Source organism: Perissodus microlepis, chromosome 16, assembly GCF_051167445.1.
Source record: "Perissodus microlepis isolate ML-2025 ecotype Zambia chromosome 16, ASM5116744v1, whole genome shotgun sequence".
Taxonomy (NCBI): domain Eukaryota; kingdom Metazoa; phylum Chordata; class Actinopteri; order Cichliformes; family Cichlidae; genus Perissodus; species Perissodus microlepis.
Genome location: NC_140476.1, coordinates 6,588,532 through 6,607,051, shown reverse-complemented (window position 1 = coordinate 6,607,051; position 18,520 = coordinate 6,588,532). Strand labels below are relative to the sequence as shown.

General features: G+C 41.7%; 3 protein-coding genes across 4 annotated transcripts in view; 2 read left to right on the top strand and 1 right to left on the bottom strand.

The window, feature by feature from the left end:
* The first annotated feature begins 198 nt into the window (after nt 1-198).
* osgepl1 (O-sialoglycoprotein endopeptidase-like 1) lies at nt 199-3,196 on the top strand. The gene is made up of 7 exons (XM_084907785.1): nt 199-386; nt 490-877; nt 1,845-2,049; nt 2,133-2,281; nt 2,606-2,736; nt 2,828-2,899; nt 3,017-3,196. Exons 1-7 carry the CDS (start codon nt 199-201, stop codon nt 3,099-3,101), a joined length of 1,218 nt encoding a protein of 405 aa, XP_084763911.1. The 3' UTR covers nt 3,102-3,196.
* Nucleotides 3,197-3,464: 268 nt separating this feature from the next.
* Nucleotides 3,465-11,752, bottom strand: fkbp7 (FKBP prolyl isomerase 7). Its single transcript, XM_084907788.1, has 4 exons — nt 9,797-11,752; nt 9,383-9,534; nt 7,279-7,406; nt 3,465-5,793 (listed from the first exon to the last, which is right to left on the bottom strand). The coding sequence occupies exons 1-4, from the start codon at nt 10,024-10,026 to the stop codon at nt 5,632-5,634; spliced, it is 672 nt and encodes a 223-aa protein (XP_084763914.1). The 5' UTR covers nt 10,027-11,752; the 3' UTR covers nt 3,465-5,631.
* A 34-nt stretch (nt 11,753-11,786) lies between these two features.
* Nucleotides 11,787-18,520, top strand: part of glsb (glutaminase b) — a 37,060-nt gene continuing 30,326 nt past the window's right edge. The window contains exons 1-3 of one of the 2 annotated variants that reach the window (XM_084907783.1): nt 11,787-12,261; nt 17,797-17,893; nt 18,147-18,268. In XM_084907783.1, coding sequence (XP_084763909.1) covers nt 11,948-12,261; nt 17,797-17,893; nt 18,147-18,268 — 533 coding nt within the window. In that variant the 5' untranslated portion in view covers nt 11,787-11,947. The remainder of the gene's footprint in view (nt 12,262-17,796; nt 17,894-18,146; nt 18,269-18,520) is intronic. The other variant, XM_084907782.1, reaches the window with a different exon arrangement.

Below are 18,520 nucleotides of genomic sequence, written 5' to 3'. Positions count from 1 at the left end.
GCACAGCGAGACGAAGCAGGACAGAAACTTGGGTTAACCCACGTTTTCTGGACAGATACAGTTGTTTATCATGCTTCCTGAACTCTAAAAACTTATTCATGGCTTACCATTATGTTAGTTTAAAGTCTGGAGGAACTGCTGTGAAGTCACCCTGAGGTACTACCTGCCTGTCCTCACAGGTGTGACAAGTTCGGGAAGATGTTCCGCAGTAAAGTGAAGGCTCTGAGGCTGCTGCAGCTCGGATACACACTCCGTCACACTGCTTCCTGCTCTAGGCTGGTTCTGGGCATCGAGACCAGCTGTGATGACACGGGAGCGGCTGTGCTGGATGAGACTGGCGCCATACTGGGAGAGTCTCTGCATTCACAGAAGGAGGTGCATCTCAGGTAAGTGTCAGAGGTCAAGGTCACTGCTTGTTAGGGGCTGTAAAAAACTGGCAGCGATCGTCATGGATAAACAGAGTAACCTGACATGCTCTCAAACCTGCAGGACTGGAGGCATCATCCCTACCGTGGCCCAGCAGCTCCACAGGGAGAACATAGAGCGTGTGGTCCAGGAGGCTTTGGAGAGGAGTGGCGTGGCCCCAAGCCAGTTGGCCGCCATCGCCACCACAGTGAAGCCCGGGCTGGCCCTGAGCTTGGGTGTCGGGCTTGAGTTCACTCGGCAGTTGGTGAGGCAGCATGACAAGCCATTCATCCCCATCCACCACATGGAGGCCCACGCCCTGACTGTGAGGATGCTCCAGCCCGTCAGCTTCCCCTTCCTGGTGCTGCTCGTGTCCGGAGGCCACTCACTCCTCGCTGTGGCCCGTGGAGTCGATGACTTCCTGCTTTTGGGTCACGCTCTGGATGAAGCTCCCGGAGATACTCTAGATAAAGTGAGACCGTAATGACATCCAAAACTAATTTACATGTTTAGGATAGACTAGAATCCCGTTATTTGCCTGTGGTCACTTTGTTAAGAAGTCCCAAATTTGAGACTAAAAACAGCGTTCATACACGATCCCTGATGTTCCAGGTGTGTCAGTGCAGCGCAGAGGGTGGTATTGACCTGTTAGTCCAGGGTGGCAGGAAGTGAAGATGTGTGTCATGACCTTTACAAGCATTTCATCAAAGCGGGGCTGAGAGCTACAGGTCTGAGGTCATTAACCCGGCCTTTGTAAAGTTATCAAGGTGTCGTCCACATGATGAATTAGTTTTGTGACATTGCCACACACAACTGTAGGGACCAGTTGGCATGGTGACTGCAGACTTAGAAGTGTTAGAGACCCTGCTGTCTGACAGACTCAGATACAGGGAGACAGATTAGGATTTGGGATCCTGGAGAAGGAAGTCCACAAAATCAAAAGCACAAGAAGTTGAGAAAATCTTTCACTTCCAAAAAACAAAATCCAGATTTTTCATGTCCGTAGTGTGTTTTACATAAAAGTGATCCGGGATAGGGACCACTGGGGAGGCTGGGCTCAGGAAGGATCAATGAGAGAACCTTGAGTCCTTTCACAATAAGAGCAATACTGAAAATCAGACAAAAATGTTTTTTTCAGTCTTTATATATAACCATTGGGGATATCTTTATCTCCCCAATGGTTATTCATATTCCATTAAATGATAGCTTTTTGTAATTTTACACATTTACTTCTTACAATTTAAGCCCAAAGAGACGTGCTGACAGATTTCTCAAGATGTTTCATTGATTAAACGTGTAGTTACATTTCTGTATACTGGCAGCAAGAGGTGTTTCACTGGTCTAGCCCACATGAGATCAAAGCAAGAGAGTTGCTGGAAGTTTGAGAAACATCAACAGCCTCAGTTCTCTATGCAGATGAAACTTTTTGTGACCTACAGGTGGCGAGACGTTTGTCCCTCGTCAAACACCCGCAGTGCTCCTCGCTGAGCGGAGGCCAGGCCATAGAGCTGCTCGCTCGAGACGGCGACAGGACAAAGTTCTCTTTCAGGACACCAATGGGACAAACGCACGACTGCTGCTTTTCCTTTGCTGGACTCAGAAATCAGATTACGATGACGATAATGAAAAAAGAAGCAGAGGAAGGTACGAGCCCCGTTTCTCCCATAACGCCTGCAGCAGCAGCGATTCACCTCTGACTTTTAGGCTCTCCTCCCCTCCCTCTGTAGGTGTGGAAGAGGGGACGCTGCTGAAATGTGTGAATGATATTGCAGCTGCCGCTCAGCACACCGTCGCCGCCCACCTGGCAAAGCGCACACACCGCGCCATCCTGTTCTGCAAGGCAAACGGCCTGCTGCCGCCCAGCAACCCCACCTTGGTGAGTTTGCTGGGATATCCCCACCTACCTGCTTTAACCTTAACTTTTCTTTCTATAGTCACATTCACCTTTCAGTCTCAGGATCATTACTTATTATACCTTACCTTATTTTGTCTCATGTTCACTTGTGGATGTTCATATTAAACAAGATCTAAATTTCTGGTAATGAGGTCAGTTTCTGTACAAATAATCCTCGGGAGCCAAAGATTTCTTCCATAGATTTAATAAACATGTCTCTGTTTGTGCTGCTTTCTTATAATGTGTTCACATTGAAAAGAATATAGAGTAATACCAGTCCTTTACTTTACATTGGTTTACGTTTAGGTGCTTTCTGGGGGAGTTGCGAGCAACCAGTACATCCGAAAAGCTCTGGCGATTGTCACGGAGATGACCGGTCTGCATCTGATCTGCCCTCCTGCAAAGTTCTGCACTGACAACGGAGTGATGATTGCATGGTGCATTTACTGTCCTGTCAGCCAATCGGATTTAATTTTCTTAGATTAGGATGAGAAAAACATTTTCCTTGTTTTTCATTTTTAAAACTAGGAACGGCGTGGAGCGGCTGAGAGAAGGAAAAGGGATCCTGGCTCCAGATGTTGACGTTTGCTACGAGCCAAGGTCAGTTTATTTATTCACGAGGTTTATTTTATTGTTCTTTTAAGTTTTCTTTCTAAAGTGTTTCCTTTTTCCCCCCTCTGGTTAAATCGACACTGGCTCATTGATGCTGTGTTGCAGGGCCCCGCTGGGCGTTGACATCACAGCGGAGGTGAAGGTTGCCGCGATCAGGCTGCCACCCTTAAAGATGAAGATCCCTAGCTGATGGAAGTCATTGTGATTTCCCAAAGCAGTGTATAACAGTACTGTATCTAAAAAGGACATTACACAGATATTTATTAATAAATATTTTTTCTGAAACTGGTTTTGTTTTTAAAAAAAGTATTTGTTTTATTCATTGAAAAAAAAATTTGTTTACTTTTAAATGTTTTCACATTTATTTATAAACGTTTCAGTAGCTAGATGGATATTTTTTGTCCTACTGATTTATTAGTGAGGTACTTTTTTTATTTATTTAGGATTTTGGCACTCTCAGTCCTCTATATTAAGGAGGCTGAATACAGATTTTCCTCCTCTTCGTTCCTCTGTTACCTCTGCATACACACAAACACAGATCTGACCACACCAAGACAAAAACACAATTTTATTATCAGTTATGTTCACTTGTGTCACAGTTCATTCTTTTACACACAGATGTTTACAGACGTGGTTTCTGAGAGAAACACTGCTGATCCGGGGAGCTGTGAGGCCCGGAGGCAGCCGGGATCCTCTGAGCTGTTTGTTCTTGTGTTCATGTTAAAAGACTTTATCACATGGCTGATTGCAGGACTTTGTGCAATCCTTCGGTTTTGGCTGAAAGTTGAATCAAAGTTCAGAAAACTTGAAGGAAAAAAACCTTTAAATGGCAAAATATATAGTGGTGTTTGCACATTTTCACAGGTGCTGCACATATTCTTGCTTTCAGACTGAACTCGAGCTCGCTCAGCTTTACTTGTTCTCTGCTTCCTAAAGGAAAAATCTGCCCTAAAACAGCATTTGGAGCTCAGCCTATTCTACAAAGCAGGTAACTTTAGGTTAAAGTTGGAGGTTTTCAGCAGTTCACTTCTACCATAAGTGCACTGCCATGGTAACCTATGCTGCAGATATGAAATCACCACCTTCTGACCAATCAGTTCTCCTGGAAATCTGTCACCATTCCTAGAAGATCCCTCAGACCTCGGCGTGCAAACAGCAAGGGAGTCTCAAGTTTTTTTGTCTTTATCTGATGACCGTAAGTAAGAAATGGAAATTCTTGGAAGCAAATTTATTACTTGCCTTTCTGCCTGTTTGCTACAAACAATTCAAAGTCAACTTTATTGTTCTGGAAGCTTTAAGATAGTAAAACAGGGCAGCTAAGCCATGCACACCTTAAAGGCTTGACCTTTTTGCCAGTTTGAATTTTTTTTCTATTTATTCTTTACTTGCTCTTAAAACATTAAACAGTGCAGGCTGCAAATGAAAGAATAAGGCTGAGACTGTGGTACGTGCATCCAAACAACTTAATTTAAAGGAATAACTAAATAATCTTCTGTCTTAATAGAACAGCTCTGAGTTTTCAGAATTTTACTACCATACGGCTCTTTTCTTCTCACACTCTGCTGCTGTCATGTTTCCATCGGCATTTGCTGCCAGTACACCTGTGCACGTTCACGAGTGGTCAAATCCTGGCTCTTTCATGTGAGTATACTCATACCTAGACTGATAAACCCCAGGATGACTTATTGAGATGATAGCCACCTAGCCTGATTAGGTTAAGTGAAGCCAGATAAGGAAAAGATTGCTTCGTAGAAAAGGGCCCCAGAATTTTAATCCCATTTAGTGTTTCCATGTCACTATTGATTATTTGGGGGGCCTCTTTTACCCATTTTCCACCAGAAGCAGCCCTCAGATGTTTCCTCCTCAGCCCAAATTTCTGTTAGAAACCACAGACTGTATAGAAAATGGTCCGCAAGTGCCTTAAACCTGAATTTGTTTCAGCAGTCACCAGAGGGCGCTACCTGTGGTTTCACAAAGACAGGCCCTGTGAAATCATGGGCATGCTTCAGCTTTAACTTGTTTCTAGTGAAGAGCAGCCATTAGCCTTTTATAAATTTCAAAGACTTTATTGGCAAATATGCAAAGAGCTCCAGGCTGATCACACTTGTGTGGGATTGTGCTGGTCCACCTGGTTTTTCAAGGACTGACCATTGATTATGGATCAGATTAAGATTTATGGGGTTTCCAAACTCTTGAGTCAAAATTTTAAGCTGTAAAATGCCACTGTCACCAAACTGAAGCTGATCTTTCAGGATACTTTTACTGTCCTTAAAAAAAGCAGATGGACCAGCAGTAGCAACGGCTGATTTCAGAGTAGCGAAGTCCATCTTTTACACGGTCTAGAAACACTGGAATGAAGGGTACTCACACCAGTGACGACGTGGGCTGGTTCTCAAAGGCAGAAATGGCTTCACGTCAGTGGGAAACATGATTTCCACTGCAAACGTTTTCCAAATCATTACAACGACAAAATGGGTCAAAATAACCACTAAAGAGGAAGAAACTCCCTCACGTGCTCGCTTCTGCAGGCCTGAATTTACATGTTCAAAAGGCTTTGCGGGAAAAACAGGAAACTTCCAGATGAAGAAGAAGTGGTGAGTCTGTTTGACGGAAAGTGACTGAAAAAGTGTACACATCTAATAGTGGAAGTGTGTGTGTGTGTGTAATCCCTTTAGTTTCCTCTCTAAATAACACACAAACTAAAAAAAAAAAAAACAGTGCTAGAGCTCATCGTGCTGATAAATGTTATACTCCTTCGCACTGATCACGCCATCTTTGTCACCGTCGTTCTTGTAGAAGATATCGTCTATAAGCTTCTCGTAGAAAGGGTTGTCACGCGACTTCCCCCCTTTTTCGTACTCCAGCTTCAAATATTCTTTCACCTGGAAACAGAGAAACACCTCAGAGTAAACTCTGAATTTTAATAACGCCGCCCTCACGCTGTGCCCGACAGGAAATGTATCACATATATATATATGTTATAGAAACCTCAGCAGCTGGTTCTCCTATTTTCTTTCAGTATTACCCATCCAGACAACATGAGGGCTAAAAGCTTCTTGGTACTGCAGTTAATAATTTAAAGATAAAATAGAGATAATGAGCATAACATGCAACCTTTATTCTTTATGAGGCGACTATATGTGAAGGAGTGGAAATATGCACTATGATAAACATGTAAGGTACATAATCTCAGGTAGGGCTGGTGAAAACAGGTTGATGTGTTACTGTACTGGCAATGATTATTAGTCAGATTATCAGGTTTGGGATCATTTAAATTTAAACCACGAGATCAGCCTCTGCAGAAGTAAAGACGCGGGTTTATTTTAAGAAAACCATCACTTTCTGTTCCAGAATCACATGACAGGAACAAGATTGCGTTTGTGAGTTTGCATGAAACTGAAGCCTGCAGGAGATTAGCTGATTCTAATGTAAAGGGCCATTTCGCCACAGAATCACATATTTTTACTCTGGACTGTAGATTTATGGCTCTGCATAGACTGTCCTGGTGTGAGAACTCAGCTGGCTGCACTCACCAGCCACTTCATTAGGTACAGTTGTACTTCTTGATCTATCAAATCAATCACAGTTGCATGTAGGCATGTACACATGGGGAAGAAAGGTGATTTCAGTGACTTTTAATGTGGTATGAATGTTTCTGAGTGTTTCAGAAACTGCTGATCTGCTGGGATCTTTCCGTACAGCCATCTCCAAATAACTTTGTTAATGTCTTAATTACTTAATTTTAGGAACAAAGGTTTTTTGGCCGTTTTTTTTTTTTTTTTTTTTTTTGGTTGAACCCCAGTTTTTTGCCTTTAATGCCACACGTTTACCCACATACACCAGAGTGGTAGAGTCGTGTGCGAAAAGAGACCAACTAAGCACATTTCATGCAGAGCTGGATCCTGTTTTATTACATAACAATCATGTAGTTTGTTGTTTCAGTTTCATGACTGGTATTACAGAGAAACAAATTTGTAGGAAGGTATTTTCTACGCATGTTTAAGCTGCACGCACACAGATACGCAGTTGGGCCAGGTACTAATTTGTATCTCCTAATAACCCTGATTTTTAGCATAAAACAAGCTAATTCTGCTCGACTACTTATCTGGTTCTTAAGATACGATGACCCTGTTTCCAGGCTCTTGCCTTATTAATGTGCTGCAGTTTTTTGTCTTTTCACTTTTCTATTCAGTCATTTAGGACTGAAGGTGCATTCGGACCTGGAACTGAAGACTGATGTCAGGCTGAATAATTGAAAATGGGATTGTCTGTCATCGGATTACAGAGGACTTATTTTATGATAGAAAGCATGAGCTGAACCAACTGTGTCCTTCAATTGTAATTACCAGGTTATAAAATAAAGTTACCTCTGCCTTTGAGAGACTCTTGTCTTTATCGAGGTCCATCCTTCCAAAAGCCTCCATGGTGCGTGGTCCCTTGGACACAGAGAGGACCTCCACCTCAAAGACCACGGTGGCATTAGGAGGCACCGGACCTGTTTAAAACATCAACATTTTAAATGACCGATGATTAATTATTGAAGAAGAAGTTTATCAGATTGGTGGCTCAGCTACTGATTTCAGATTTTTGTGCTGAGTTGAATAAAACAGCAGATACCGACAGAGAAACATTAATCACTGAGTAACATGGTAGTGACTTTAATCAGTGCAAAATATAAAGGCATGAAAGTACGCAGTAGGTTGAAGCAGAATAGGTTTGTGTTCAAAAATGTGATTTGAGAGCAAAACTACAGACGCTGCTCTGAAGCTTAAAGAAAAATATGTGTGTTGAAAATGTGAATCTAAAGGTTTACACAAGACCCAAGAGACCAGAAGATTTTTTTAAACTGATCTTATGTAAAAGTTCATGTACAGCTGCTTACGTCTGTTTTTACCCCATTAAATTACACAATGCAGAAAAAGTCTAAAGTGTCAAAACTGCAGTTCCTCTAATGTCCACTTGAAGCTCCAGCAGTGACTCAGTCTCCATACACTTCTATGTTAAAATGTCCAGACTTGATACAAAATCTGTTTTGGTCTCCATAGCTAATTCCCCCCTATGTCACAGCTCTGCAACACACAACTGCATCTTCAGCATGAGTATGGACATTACAATCTGTTACAAAAGACACGATGTTAATGAAAGATGTGAGCATGATGGGACCAAGTATACTTGTGGAACTCTGTTTGCAAATCCAGGATGGTAACTTCAGGCACAGAAAGCCCTGCTACTACCATTTACAGCAATATTAACCCAAACCTTACAGCCTCTGGCTCCACCCACTAAATTACATTAAGGCTAAGTTTGTATTATGTGAGCCGTCGCCTCTAATAGTAATTATCTGACAAATAATATGGCTTGTGTTGTAGTACAATCTTCCTCTTCAGTGTTTACAAAGTGAAATTATGTTTGGTTTTTTTTCATCAGTCTGTTCAGTAGCTGTTTGGGAAAAATCGTAAGTCCATGTCCATGTTTTTGACCCAAATGTTTTATGGTTACATATTATTCTGCAGTATCTTTAGATTTTCTCACCTTATGCTTTAGATTACAAACCATTTCTCTTTTATTGCCTAATAAAGACACAAAGGTACCTTGGAAAATGACTGCCATTGGTTAAAATCAAACAAGATAAAAAATATGCTTTATACGAGCAAGAGAGCAAAAGAATATTAGATTGATATGCAGTTAATGTACAGAGAATAACAGAGGGTACAGAGAGAAGAATCAGTGAAGCTCTGTTTCAGTGTCTGTGGGTAATTATAAAGCCAACTAGTGCAGGGGGCAACTAAAACATGCACTCTAATCAGAAGAAACATTTCTTTCACACCCAAAGGGTGAAATGCAACATCCAAGACTGAACACACCACTATCAGAGGACTGTAGTTAGTATTAATCAAAGAATTAACTATTACTTCTCCAAAAGTTCTCCAACACATACAAAGAAGAAACGAAGAGGAGGCCTTGAAAGATCTTTGCATGCTTACAGGACATGCCATGTGGAGAAGAGTAGCAAACACTGCGAGAGATGTGATCTCCCTTCAGTTAAAGGGCTGTAAAAGAAGATAAGACAGCATGAAGGCAGACCTGCAACAATCAACTAATATCACACAAAACAGAGTTGAGAAAAAACAGCATATGTATGTATGTAATGAATAATAAAAAAGACAGATGCTGCTGTAGCTCATTTTTGAAGCAAACACTAAGATTTTCTACTGATTTACTTAAACTTAATTTCTTCAACGCTTTCAAATCACTGAAACAAAGTCAACTTGCAGAAACTCAAAGCTCATGGAAAACATTTTTATTTACATCTCAGGACTTTTTAGTTATTAAAACTCAGACTGCTGATAACCTTTTAAGGCCTTACCTTGAGTATAACTGAGTTTTCATGATAAAAACCTTAAAATCACATCCCCAACCTTGTGGGGAAATACATAATCAGAACACCTACCACCACCTAGATGTTTTTACCTTTGCCCTTTTCTCCAAATGCCAGGGTTGATGGGATGGTTAGTTTTCGCTTCTCTCCAGGACACATGCCCATCATCCCATCATCCAGTCCCTTAATGACTTGTCCCACACCCAAAACGAACCACTGAGGCTGTCCATCTTTGTCTGTACGACTGAAACAGAAATAAAAGCAGAGACAAAGAACATCAACAATCTTTGAATAAGTTTGACTAAACGTGCACTTTAATTTTGGTTGCTTAAAACTTAAAATGAGGAATGTTTCCAATCCCTTTACACTTTAATATACTGAAAGCTTAAATAGAGCTTCAGCATTTTAAACACACATTAAAGAGGACTTTAGGATTAAGTATGCATTCATTACTCGCTCCAAATTAACATCGGACTAACACATAACTCTGTTTTCAAAGCACTGACCTGCAGTAAAACTGGGAACCATCTTTGGCGAGGAACCCATCGTAGTGAGCATTGATCAGATCTCCTCTCTTGCTCCTTTGGCTGCACTCCTCTGGTTTAAATAAAACTTCAGTCTCCACTTCTCCGTCCAGCTCCTCTTCAGCGGCCGAAACTGGCCGCAGACTCAGCCCTGCGGACACAAACAGGCACACTGTGCAGCTCAGTAACCTCCACATCATGCCGCTTTGCATTCGTGGCAACTTCTGAAAGTGACGTTTGAACACTGAGGAGGACGTATGAGACGTTGGGCCGGGCTACCCTGAGTTCTGACTGCCAGGGGATTCAAACTGGGTTGGAGAAACTGCGCATGCTTTTCCTGACAGACTATACCGAGGGCAGAAATGCTCCTCCCAAAAGGTACTGGGCTGCAGAATTATTACTTAAATAAAAACAAACAAATAAATAATGTGATGTTAATTCTGCATCCGAAATCTTACATTAAAGCTGTATATTGCTGTATAAAACTACAGAATACGTGCTCATTGCAAAAGTGAGTGTTAGACACTTGATTCCCTGAATTTGCACATTTTGCTTAGTTTGCGCCTTTTTCCTGAAGAAAAGCAATGGCTCCACAGGCTCAATATGTATGATAATAATAATAATTTTATATAATAATTAAAATACTCAAAATCGCAATCATTAATTAAAATCTAATTATATAAGTATAATTTTAGTCATAATTGCTAATATGTAATAATCATTATTATTTTGTTATTGTTATTAATATTATTATATTATTATTGCGTACAGCACAATAATAATAAACTGAAATGCACACATCATCATTATTATTATTTTTATTATTATTAGTAGTAGTAGTAGTAGTATATGCTTTTTTTTACACTGTGCCACAGTGTATCATCTTCTCTTTCAAATCAGCCCTCTGCATCTCCTCCTTCACAACATCCATGAATCTTCTCTTTGAGCTTCCCCTTTTCCTGCCTGGAGTCTCCACATTCTTCCTCCATGCTTCAAACTGCTCAGCCTGATCTGTACCTCTGATGTACTCATTTCTAATCCTGTCCAACCCGCTCAGTCACAGTGAAAACTTTAACATCACTGTCCTCATACTTGTCGTGCTCCACGCTCACATACTTCTTTGCCTCACATCTGTAGAGGTCTTTTTTCTGCATGAAGTCATACTGCTGCTTGCAGATACTCACCCTTCTTATTAACATAGCTCGAATAACTATTTCCCATAACTTCATGGGAAATACTTGATCCTCTTCTAAGCTGCCCTCGTGTCATCAACTTTATCCATCTGTAAGTCAACTTCCCTCTCTCCTGGACACCTTCAAACCTCCACAGATATGTCATCTGGACCAGCTACCTTGCCACTCTTCATCCTCTGCTAAGCTGCCCTCACATCCTCCTCACTAATCTTCTGCACTTCCTGATTCACAAACTGTCTTGCTCTCTCATTTTCTTCATTCACCATCTCCTCAAAGTACTCCTTCCATCATCTCAGCACACTCTCGTCACTCATTAGTAGATTTCTGTTAGGATTAATTACCCTAACCTGCTGCACGTCCTCTCCAGCTTCATATGCCCTGCCAATCAATACAAATCCTTTTCTCGCTCCTTAGCGTCCAGCCTCACATACAACTCATTATACGCCTTTTCCTTCGAATTCTCTCCTGTACTTTTTCATTCAACCACCAAGTCTCCTTTAATGATAATAACAACTACAAAACCACCATCACCAACAATAATAATAATAATGATAATGATACGGAATAATAAGGAATGAATGAATCTAATAACATTCTAATAAACCCGGTAAAAGTAGCGTAATTAAGCCACCTTTTCTCTGTAAACATGTTGTAAAAACTTAGTCATATATTGATAGGTCATATATCCGATGGTGCAGTTTTAAAAAAAACACAGAAGAAGAATCGATAGGGTACGTCATAATTACTTAACTGTATTTCCACCAATAAAAAGCTATGGGGGCGTGGCTGTTCCGCTCTATATACTTGTGGAAGCTGGTGTCTGTGAGTCATCGCCGCTCGGACAGACAACTTGCTTCGAATTGCTATTCAGAAGCCTCGCAGATTCTCTCGGATTTATTAGGAATCACGATTTTCTCTCTCATTGCCCGACAGGATTGAGATGTTACATTTTAGGTCCTCGACAGTGCTGAAGGAGTTGTTTGAAGCCACCGTCAAGCGTCCCTTTCCCGTCTACCGAGAGAAGACCTGGTTGCCGACAGGCTCCCGCTGCTTCTGCTGCCTCGGCGCCACCTCCGTTGATGCCAGAGCCACATCTGCTCCTCTGAAGCTCCTCAATGCCGCCGCGCACCGCCCGGCTCTCCGCACCGCGCCCCGCGCCGCCTCTCTCCGCTCCTACTGCGTGAAAACCGAAGCCGAGGAGATAGAGGAGCAGCTGAAGAAGGATGTAGCCGGCGGCGAAGCGGACAGCGACAAGTAGGTTTCAGTAAAATCCTTCTAGAAGATCTCCGGGTTGCCCGCTGCCATGACGTGACGTCGCATCTGGCGTCTGTGCGTGACGCGAGCGGATGCTGCGACCGCTAACCGACGCGAACACTTTTTAATGACCGCATTAAATGTCCCTTTATTTAAAATGTAAATGTTTATTTATTTTTTAAATGTGATTTTTACAGGTTTAACCCTAAATAAACCGTAATAAATAAAAAACAAGCTAGCTTGTAGCCTGTGTGGGACATCAGTGGCTCTCGGGCCATGTGCGACGTGTTCGCTCCACCGGCTTCGTTAAAGGTGGCAATAAAAATGTTCACGTCTTCAAATACTCCGCGTCAGGGCACTTCCGCTCTACCGGGATTTTGAGTTGACCACGCCAATCTGTAGGTGTTGTCCTGTTGGCTGCCTGCCCCAGAGGAGATAATACTCAGCGTGGGCCAACAGTTGTGAAAGTGAAACAGCAGCAGGCCGTGAAGCAGAGGGTAAAAAGGTCCACACCGAGGCTTCAGGAGACCGGGTTCAGCTTCTCACTGAGCTACGATCATCCACATGCACGTGTTTTTATTTTAGTTTCGCTCGCTGTGACAAGGAGTGCTGCTGTGCTGGGGAGGAAGCAGAGCAGGTTCTAGTGGTTTCTACTGTGACCTTCACTAAGGAGGCTGCAGGTCACATTTGGAGCGTTGCTGCTGCTGCTGCTCCACAGATTATTTATGTTGAACTTAACAGACTCGAGCAACTCCCTGTAGAAAAAAAAAACCCCCCCAAAACAACAACAAAAAAACAACATTAAATTTTTTTTAAAATGTATGTATTTTAACATAAAACCAGTGCAGCACAGCATTGAATGAAGGACACATTATGATGTTTATATTTATCCACATCCAGTTAATGACGCATTACAATTGTCCTGCCAATTTTTTTTCAGTTGATGGGCCTAGTTTTAGCGGACTATATCAAGTAGAAATAAAAAAGTATAATTTAAAAATTAGATCTGCATTATGATTTTAAGATGGCTGTGACTCTAATAGGGCACAAAGCCTTCACTTCTGAGTATTGTAGGAAAGAAGAAAATGTAATTTTAGTCATTTAAAGATGGGAAATACTGTAAAGTTTAAACATATTTCACCTCAAATAAAGTACAAAAGAAATATTTTGTTTAAAAATTGGAAATACTAATGACGCCTCTGCAGTTTTCACTAGTTTGGACTTCCTTTTGTTGCCATATGTTTGACCTTACACAATACCAATGCCACAATTTACAAACTGATGCGAAATGCAGGAATTTTTGGTGTCTTTGGTAAAAAATTCACAAGTTTTCCCACTAAGTAGCAGCCCTGCAGCTGTCATCAGATAAAAACATGAAATCCTAATGATTGAGTCTTTTTGGGGAGGTTAAATCCACATCTGTGGCAGCCTCCAGCTGCCTGCCTGCAGCCACGTCATTCCTTTTGCAGCGAGCTGGAAAAAATTCACGAGCTATTTCCTGACCTCGAAATGAAGACTCACACGGACAGGGTGGCGTCACCACAGAGATGTACGATATTGGTTTTTGCTTTGCTAATGCACATGTTGCACTCCCAAGACACTCTTCACATAATCCCTCAGGGTCAGCAGGTTTCCTGTCTGAAATAATGAAGCTTAATGAAAGCAACAGAACATGCAGTTATTGCTCTAGCTTGTAGTCTTTGTTTCTCCGTGCTTTAGATAAGAGTAGGTACAGCTACTGCAGGAAACACATCAGGGAACCTGTATCTAACACAGGCTGATGTGTTTCCTGGAGTAGCTGGTCAAACCAAGCTGTCATCACATGAAGAGTGGCTGAGATGTGGATATTTTTAGACTTGATGTCAGTATGTGACGGAGACTATGCGATTAATAAATAAAGAAAAAAAATATAATTATTTGGTAGTGATAAGGTTTTACAGTATATCACAGCATTACTGCATGACTGAGACATTGCAGATGAAATCATCATTATATACAGTCATTAAATATTTGGCACGGGTGCATTCACACCAAAGGTGAAGCAGGATTTCTCCTCCTGTTATTTGCATGAGTACAGCAGTGTTGCATACCCACGAATATTCAGCCAGTGAGGTAAGGAGGAAAAGCTAAGTCAGGCTGCAGTTGCACATCTTAAAAAGTCCTGTAATCGCACACTTTTCTCTGAAACCTCTTTTATTCCTGTCAATAGAAAACTGAAATTGAACCAGTCTGCTCCACCAGTCCTTCGGCTGCATCCGTAAGCCCCGCCCACAGTGAAATGAAGCCACGAAATGAAGAAAAACAAGTCAAACTGTCTAAAAGTAGATGGCAAGCAGCTGCCTGATCTGAGCCTGTAGCTGCAGAAGCTTCACGTGATGGCAGCATCCACGTAAAACAATGGGTTAAATATTAATTGCATTTACCGGAGGTCTGGTTAGGTGTTAGCCTGGTTTTTGATGTTGGCAGATATATGAGCACTATGGTGTGTCTACTCTTGTGTGACTGTGTGTCCAGAGGGCAGCCGTCATTGCTAAAGCACTCCTGATGACGCGGAGCACAGAAAGAAGACTACTCTTCAGCTTGTTTCTCTTGTTTCCATGAAGCTCTTGCATGCACTGGTGAGCAGTCATCCAATTGCAGATGGACTGAGCCATCTGTCCGTGAGGATTTTTACAGGGACAAATGCAGACAAACAAGGTGTTCAAGGCAGTATTCAGCCCTTACCCATCTACTGGTTAAACACCGTCTGGTGGATTTGCTCATTTAGTTCAGCTCATGTTTGCTGCTGACAACTGTAAGACTCGGGCACTTAAACCACCGGACTCTGTGAAATGGGGCTTGTTCATTCAGTCATCTGTGGACCAGTGAAAGGGTTTGAATAGGGCTTGACACTGCTGTCAGTTTTTCTGCTTCAGTTAGCTTTGAGTAAAGTAAAGATTCAGCCTTTATCTACTTCCTGCCGCGATCCAAACAAACCCGAGACTCCTGCATGTGCAGCCAGCACTGCAGTTCCTCTGATGCCCACTTGAGGCTCCAGCAGTAAATCAGTCCCCACAGATTCCCAATGTTAAAGTGTTTACAGCAGAAGTCCTGATACAGAAAAAGTTTTGCTCTCTGTGGAGGTTACTATGTAGTACTATTTGACAGGTTTCTCTGTGTGAAGGATTTAGCTTTACTGCAGTTGTACACACACAAATACACACCACCAAATGACAATGGAAATCTGCACGAAACAAAGAGTTAAATATGGTACAACCAGAATTTTAAACTCATGATCTAAGATGACTTAAAACATCCAGAAGCAGGTTTAGGTAGAAGTAACTGCCTCCTCCTTTGTTGATTAGCATTATCAGTGATATCAGCTCTTAAAGATAACGTTGAGAGGCTTGTGTCAGTTATGTGAGCTCGATTGAAAGCATCCTTATGTTCAGTAATTCAGTCTGGTATGGTAACCTGACTGGGGGAATTAAGAACAAACTGAACAGGATTGTCAGAGCTGCTGGAAAAATTACTGGTTGACAACATTTCATTGGTTAAGCTGTATCATCAGGCTGTTTTAAGAGTGTCTCAGATTAGCACATGTCAGAGTGGAGACTTTATCTTAGATGCATATCGCATGCAAGTTTCCTTTCGACTGTGTGCTGTTCTTATTGTTGCTGTGCGTGCAGAGGCAGATGTCGGGTCAATAAATCTCTTGAATCATGCATGCCCGACTGACGGCATTTCAGTCGATCTGGGTGTGTTTGCACACGTTTGGCTGTCGTTACCTCGGCTGAATGTGGAGTGTTTACTCTGTGGAGAACAGGAAGAGACGAGAGGAAGGCAGGGAGGAGCGCAGGGTGAATCCTGGGATTTTAAATGGTGATGTGGCTGTTGGCAGAGCTAAATCTAGTCTGTGCAGTGCAAAGTTTTGGTGGCTCATTTATTTATTTCCAGGTTAAATTTGTTGGTGTCTTGAAAAAAATCCAGATGTTTGAATGCTTCTCTTTGCCGAGCTAACTTTTCTCCTCTGCTGCGGTGTCATCCCGGCGTGTGAACGAGCCACAGTGTTGGTTTTATTAATCCAAGAGCCTCCGAGGGCTGGACGGGACCAAAGACGGGAGAATTCCTGGAATTTAGGTCTGATCCAGACACAACCACCAAACCTGTGTGCAGCGGTCACGTAGTTTGGGGGTTTATGTAATTATAGATACTTCTATTGCAACATTATTTAAGTGGAGACAATGCACACTGTTTAATGCATTCACTCAATTCAATGAATAAGGAAAAAGTATAAATGTGCAACTTAACCGTTGCACCAGAATATGGCAGCACATACACACAAGGACACACTCACCAGACAGTTTATTAGATGCACCTTGTTAAAACTGGATTTGCCCACTTTTGCACTCAGATATAATTTCACAATATCACAGCACAAATTCAACAAGTTGCTGGAAACATTGCTCAGGAATTTTGCTGAGCAATGTTGCTCATGATGATTCATGATGTCGGTCTGCCATTCCATCACATCCCAAATATGCTCTGTTGGATTGAGATGTACCAAATATTCCTCTAAAGCTCGTCTTCTCTTCCTTCCAAAACCATTTAAGATAAGATAAGAAGAACTTAATTTATCCCGAGGGAAATTCTTTTGTCATACACATGCTCAATGCAGCAAGAGAGACAGGAACAGAGTAATAAGATATACAATATGTACAATAGAATACAAGTATACAGTAATATGCAGTAGGATAGTGCAAAATATAATATCGAATAACAGTAACAGGCGTGCATGGGGTGGGAGGGGTTGTCCATGATACAAAGAAGCTTTTTTAGCATTCTCCTCTCGGACACCACCTCTAGGTTCTCCAGTCTGACACCCAGGACAGAACCAGCCTTTTTAATCAGTTTGTTCAGCCTGTTGGCATCGGCTGTCTTCACCCCACTGCCCCAGCACACAGCTGCAAACATTGTCAGCATTTTCCTACAAACATTAAAGGACCTGAGCCGCCAAAATAGGAAAGTAAGTTTCAACTGTAGAGAGCATGTTAGACAGGCTGCCATCCGAGACGGTGCCGGAAGTATCAATTTAAACTTTGTCTCTGATACAAACAGTAATATTGTTTATAGTACATCTGTCATCTCATCTCCTGATGAGTCATCATCATTGCTGTTTCATTTACATCTATAAGAGGATAGACTCAGTAATGTGGCGTTTTATAAAGAGTAAAGCCGTTTTTTGGATTTACTGTATAAACAAACACACACACCTTTTGTCACTAACGCTTGGCCTGCTTATTTCTATTAGATCCGTCACTAATGTGTAAATGGCTGTATCAACAGCCAAAGATAAGCTCTGTGTTTACACTGGCTTGAAAAGTGAGAATACGGTGTAGTGTGGTTTGTGTTAAAGGCCGATTCTGCTGTGTGTCAACAACCCTGAGAGGCTGCAGTTACTTTATATCAGAGCTCATGTGTAAAGTGCTTTTAGGCGACGATACTGCTTTGGGGACTTAATCATTACCTCCTTTCTGTCTTTTCTTTCTATCCCAGGAGAAGAAACGCAGGGATCCTCCCGAGTTTGGAGGATTTGCTTTTCTACACAGTGGCCGAAGGTCAAGAGACGATTCCTGCTCACAAATTTCTCACAGTAAGTCCTTCAGATTCAGCTTGGTCACATACATTCAGAGTTATTATGGTGCACTGCAACTGGGTGTTAGGAGACATGTTACTTAATTGAAATAAATTAATTAAAACATAAAAACTAGAAACCTGCTGGTTGGCTGTAAACTGACATTTTTGACTCCTAGTATTCATGTGAATATTTCATCCAAACAGTTTTGACTTCTGTGTTAAAAATGTGAAAATATTCACCAAAAACTTCTTTGTTTAATTAATTTTAGGCACTGAAAGCCACCGGGCTTCGTTCCGGAGATCCACGACTGAAGGAGTGCATGGAAACACTGAAAGAAACTCTAAAGAAGACTTCAGATGGCGTTACACTGGACAGGCACCTTTTCAAGAAGTGAGGTTGCTTGTTATGGTGTTATTTATTTTTTTATCTCCACCTTTTTCTTCATTTTTTTTCAAGGAAACTACACTGACAGCAGCCTCAAAAAGCATTCAGCACATGTTGATGGTCATGTGTTATTAATAAGCAAATTCAAGTATTTGAATTTCCTTATTATATGAGTACAAAAATATATTCATCAAGTGTGAAGTAGGCAGTTGATTGTGCAGAATTAGTTTAGCTTTTCATTCACAAGGGCTGCTCGAT

What these genes read in the sequence shown, in the direction of transcription:
- osgepl1 (XM_084907785.1), top strand. Translation starts at nt 199, where the DNA reads ATGTTCCGCAGTAAAGTGAAGGCTCTGAGGCTGCTGCAGCTCGGATAC. An exon ending in CCGGAGATACTCTAGATAAA is followed by an intron (nt 878 to 1,844) that starts GTGAGACCGTAA and finishes TGTGACCTACAG; the next exon opens with GTGGCGAGACGTTTGTCCCT. An exon ending in CGCCCAGCAACCCCACCTTG is followed by an intron (nt 2,282 to 2,605) that starts GTGAGTTTGCTG and finishes GTTTACGTTTAG; the next exon opens with GTGCTTTCTGGGGGAGTTGC.
- fkbp7 (XM_084907788.1), bottom strand. Translation starts at nt 10,026, where the DNA reads ATGCAAAGCGGCATGATGTGGAGGTTACTGAGCTGCACAGTGTGCCTG. An exon ending in ATTTGGAGAAAAGGGCAAAG is followed by an intron (nt 7,407 to 9,382) that starts GTAAAAACATCT and finishes TGTTTTAAACAG; the next exon opens with GTCCGGTGCCTCCTAATGCC. An exon ending in AGAGTCTCTCAAAGGCAGAG is followed by an intron (nt 5,794 to 7,278) that starts GTAACTTTATTT and finishes CTCTGTTTCCAG; the next exon opens with GTGAAAGAATATTTGAAGCT.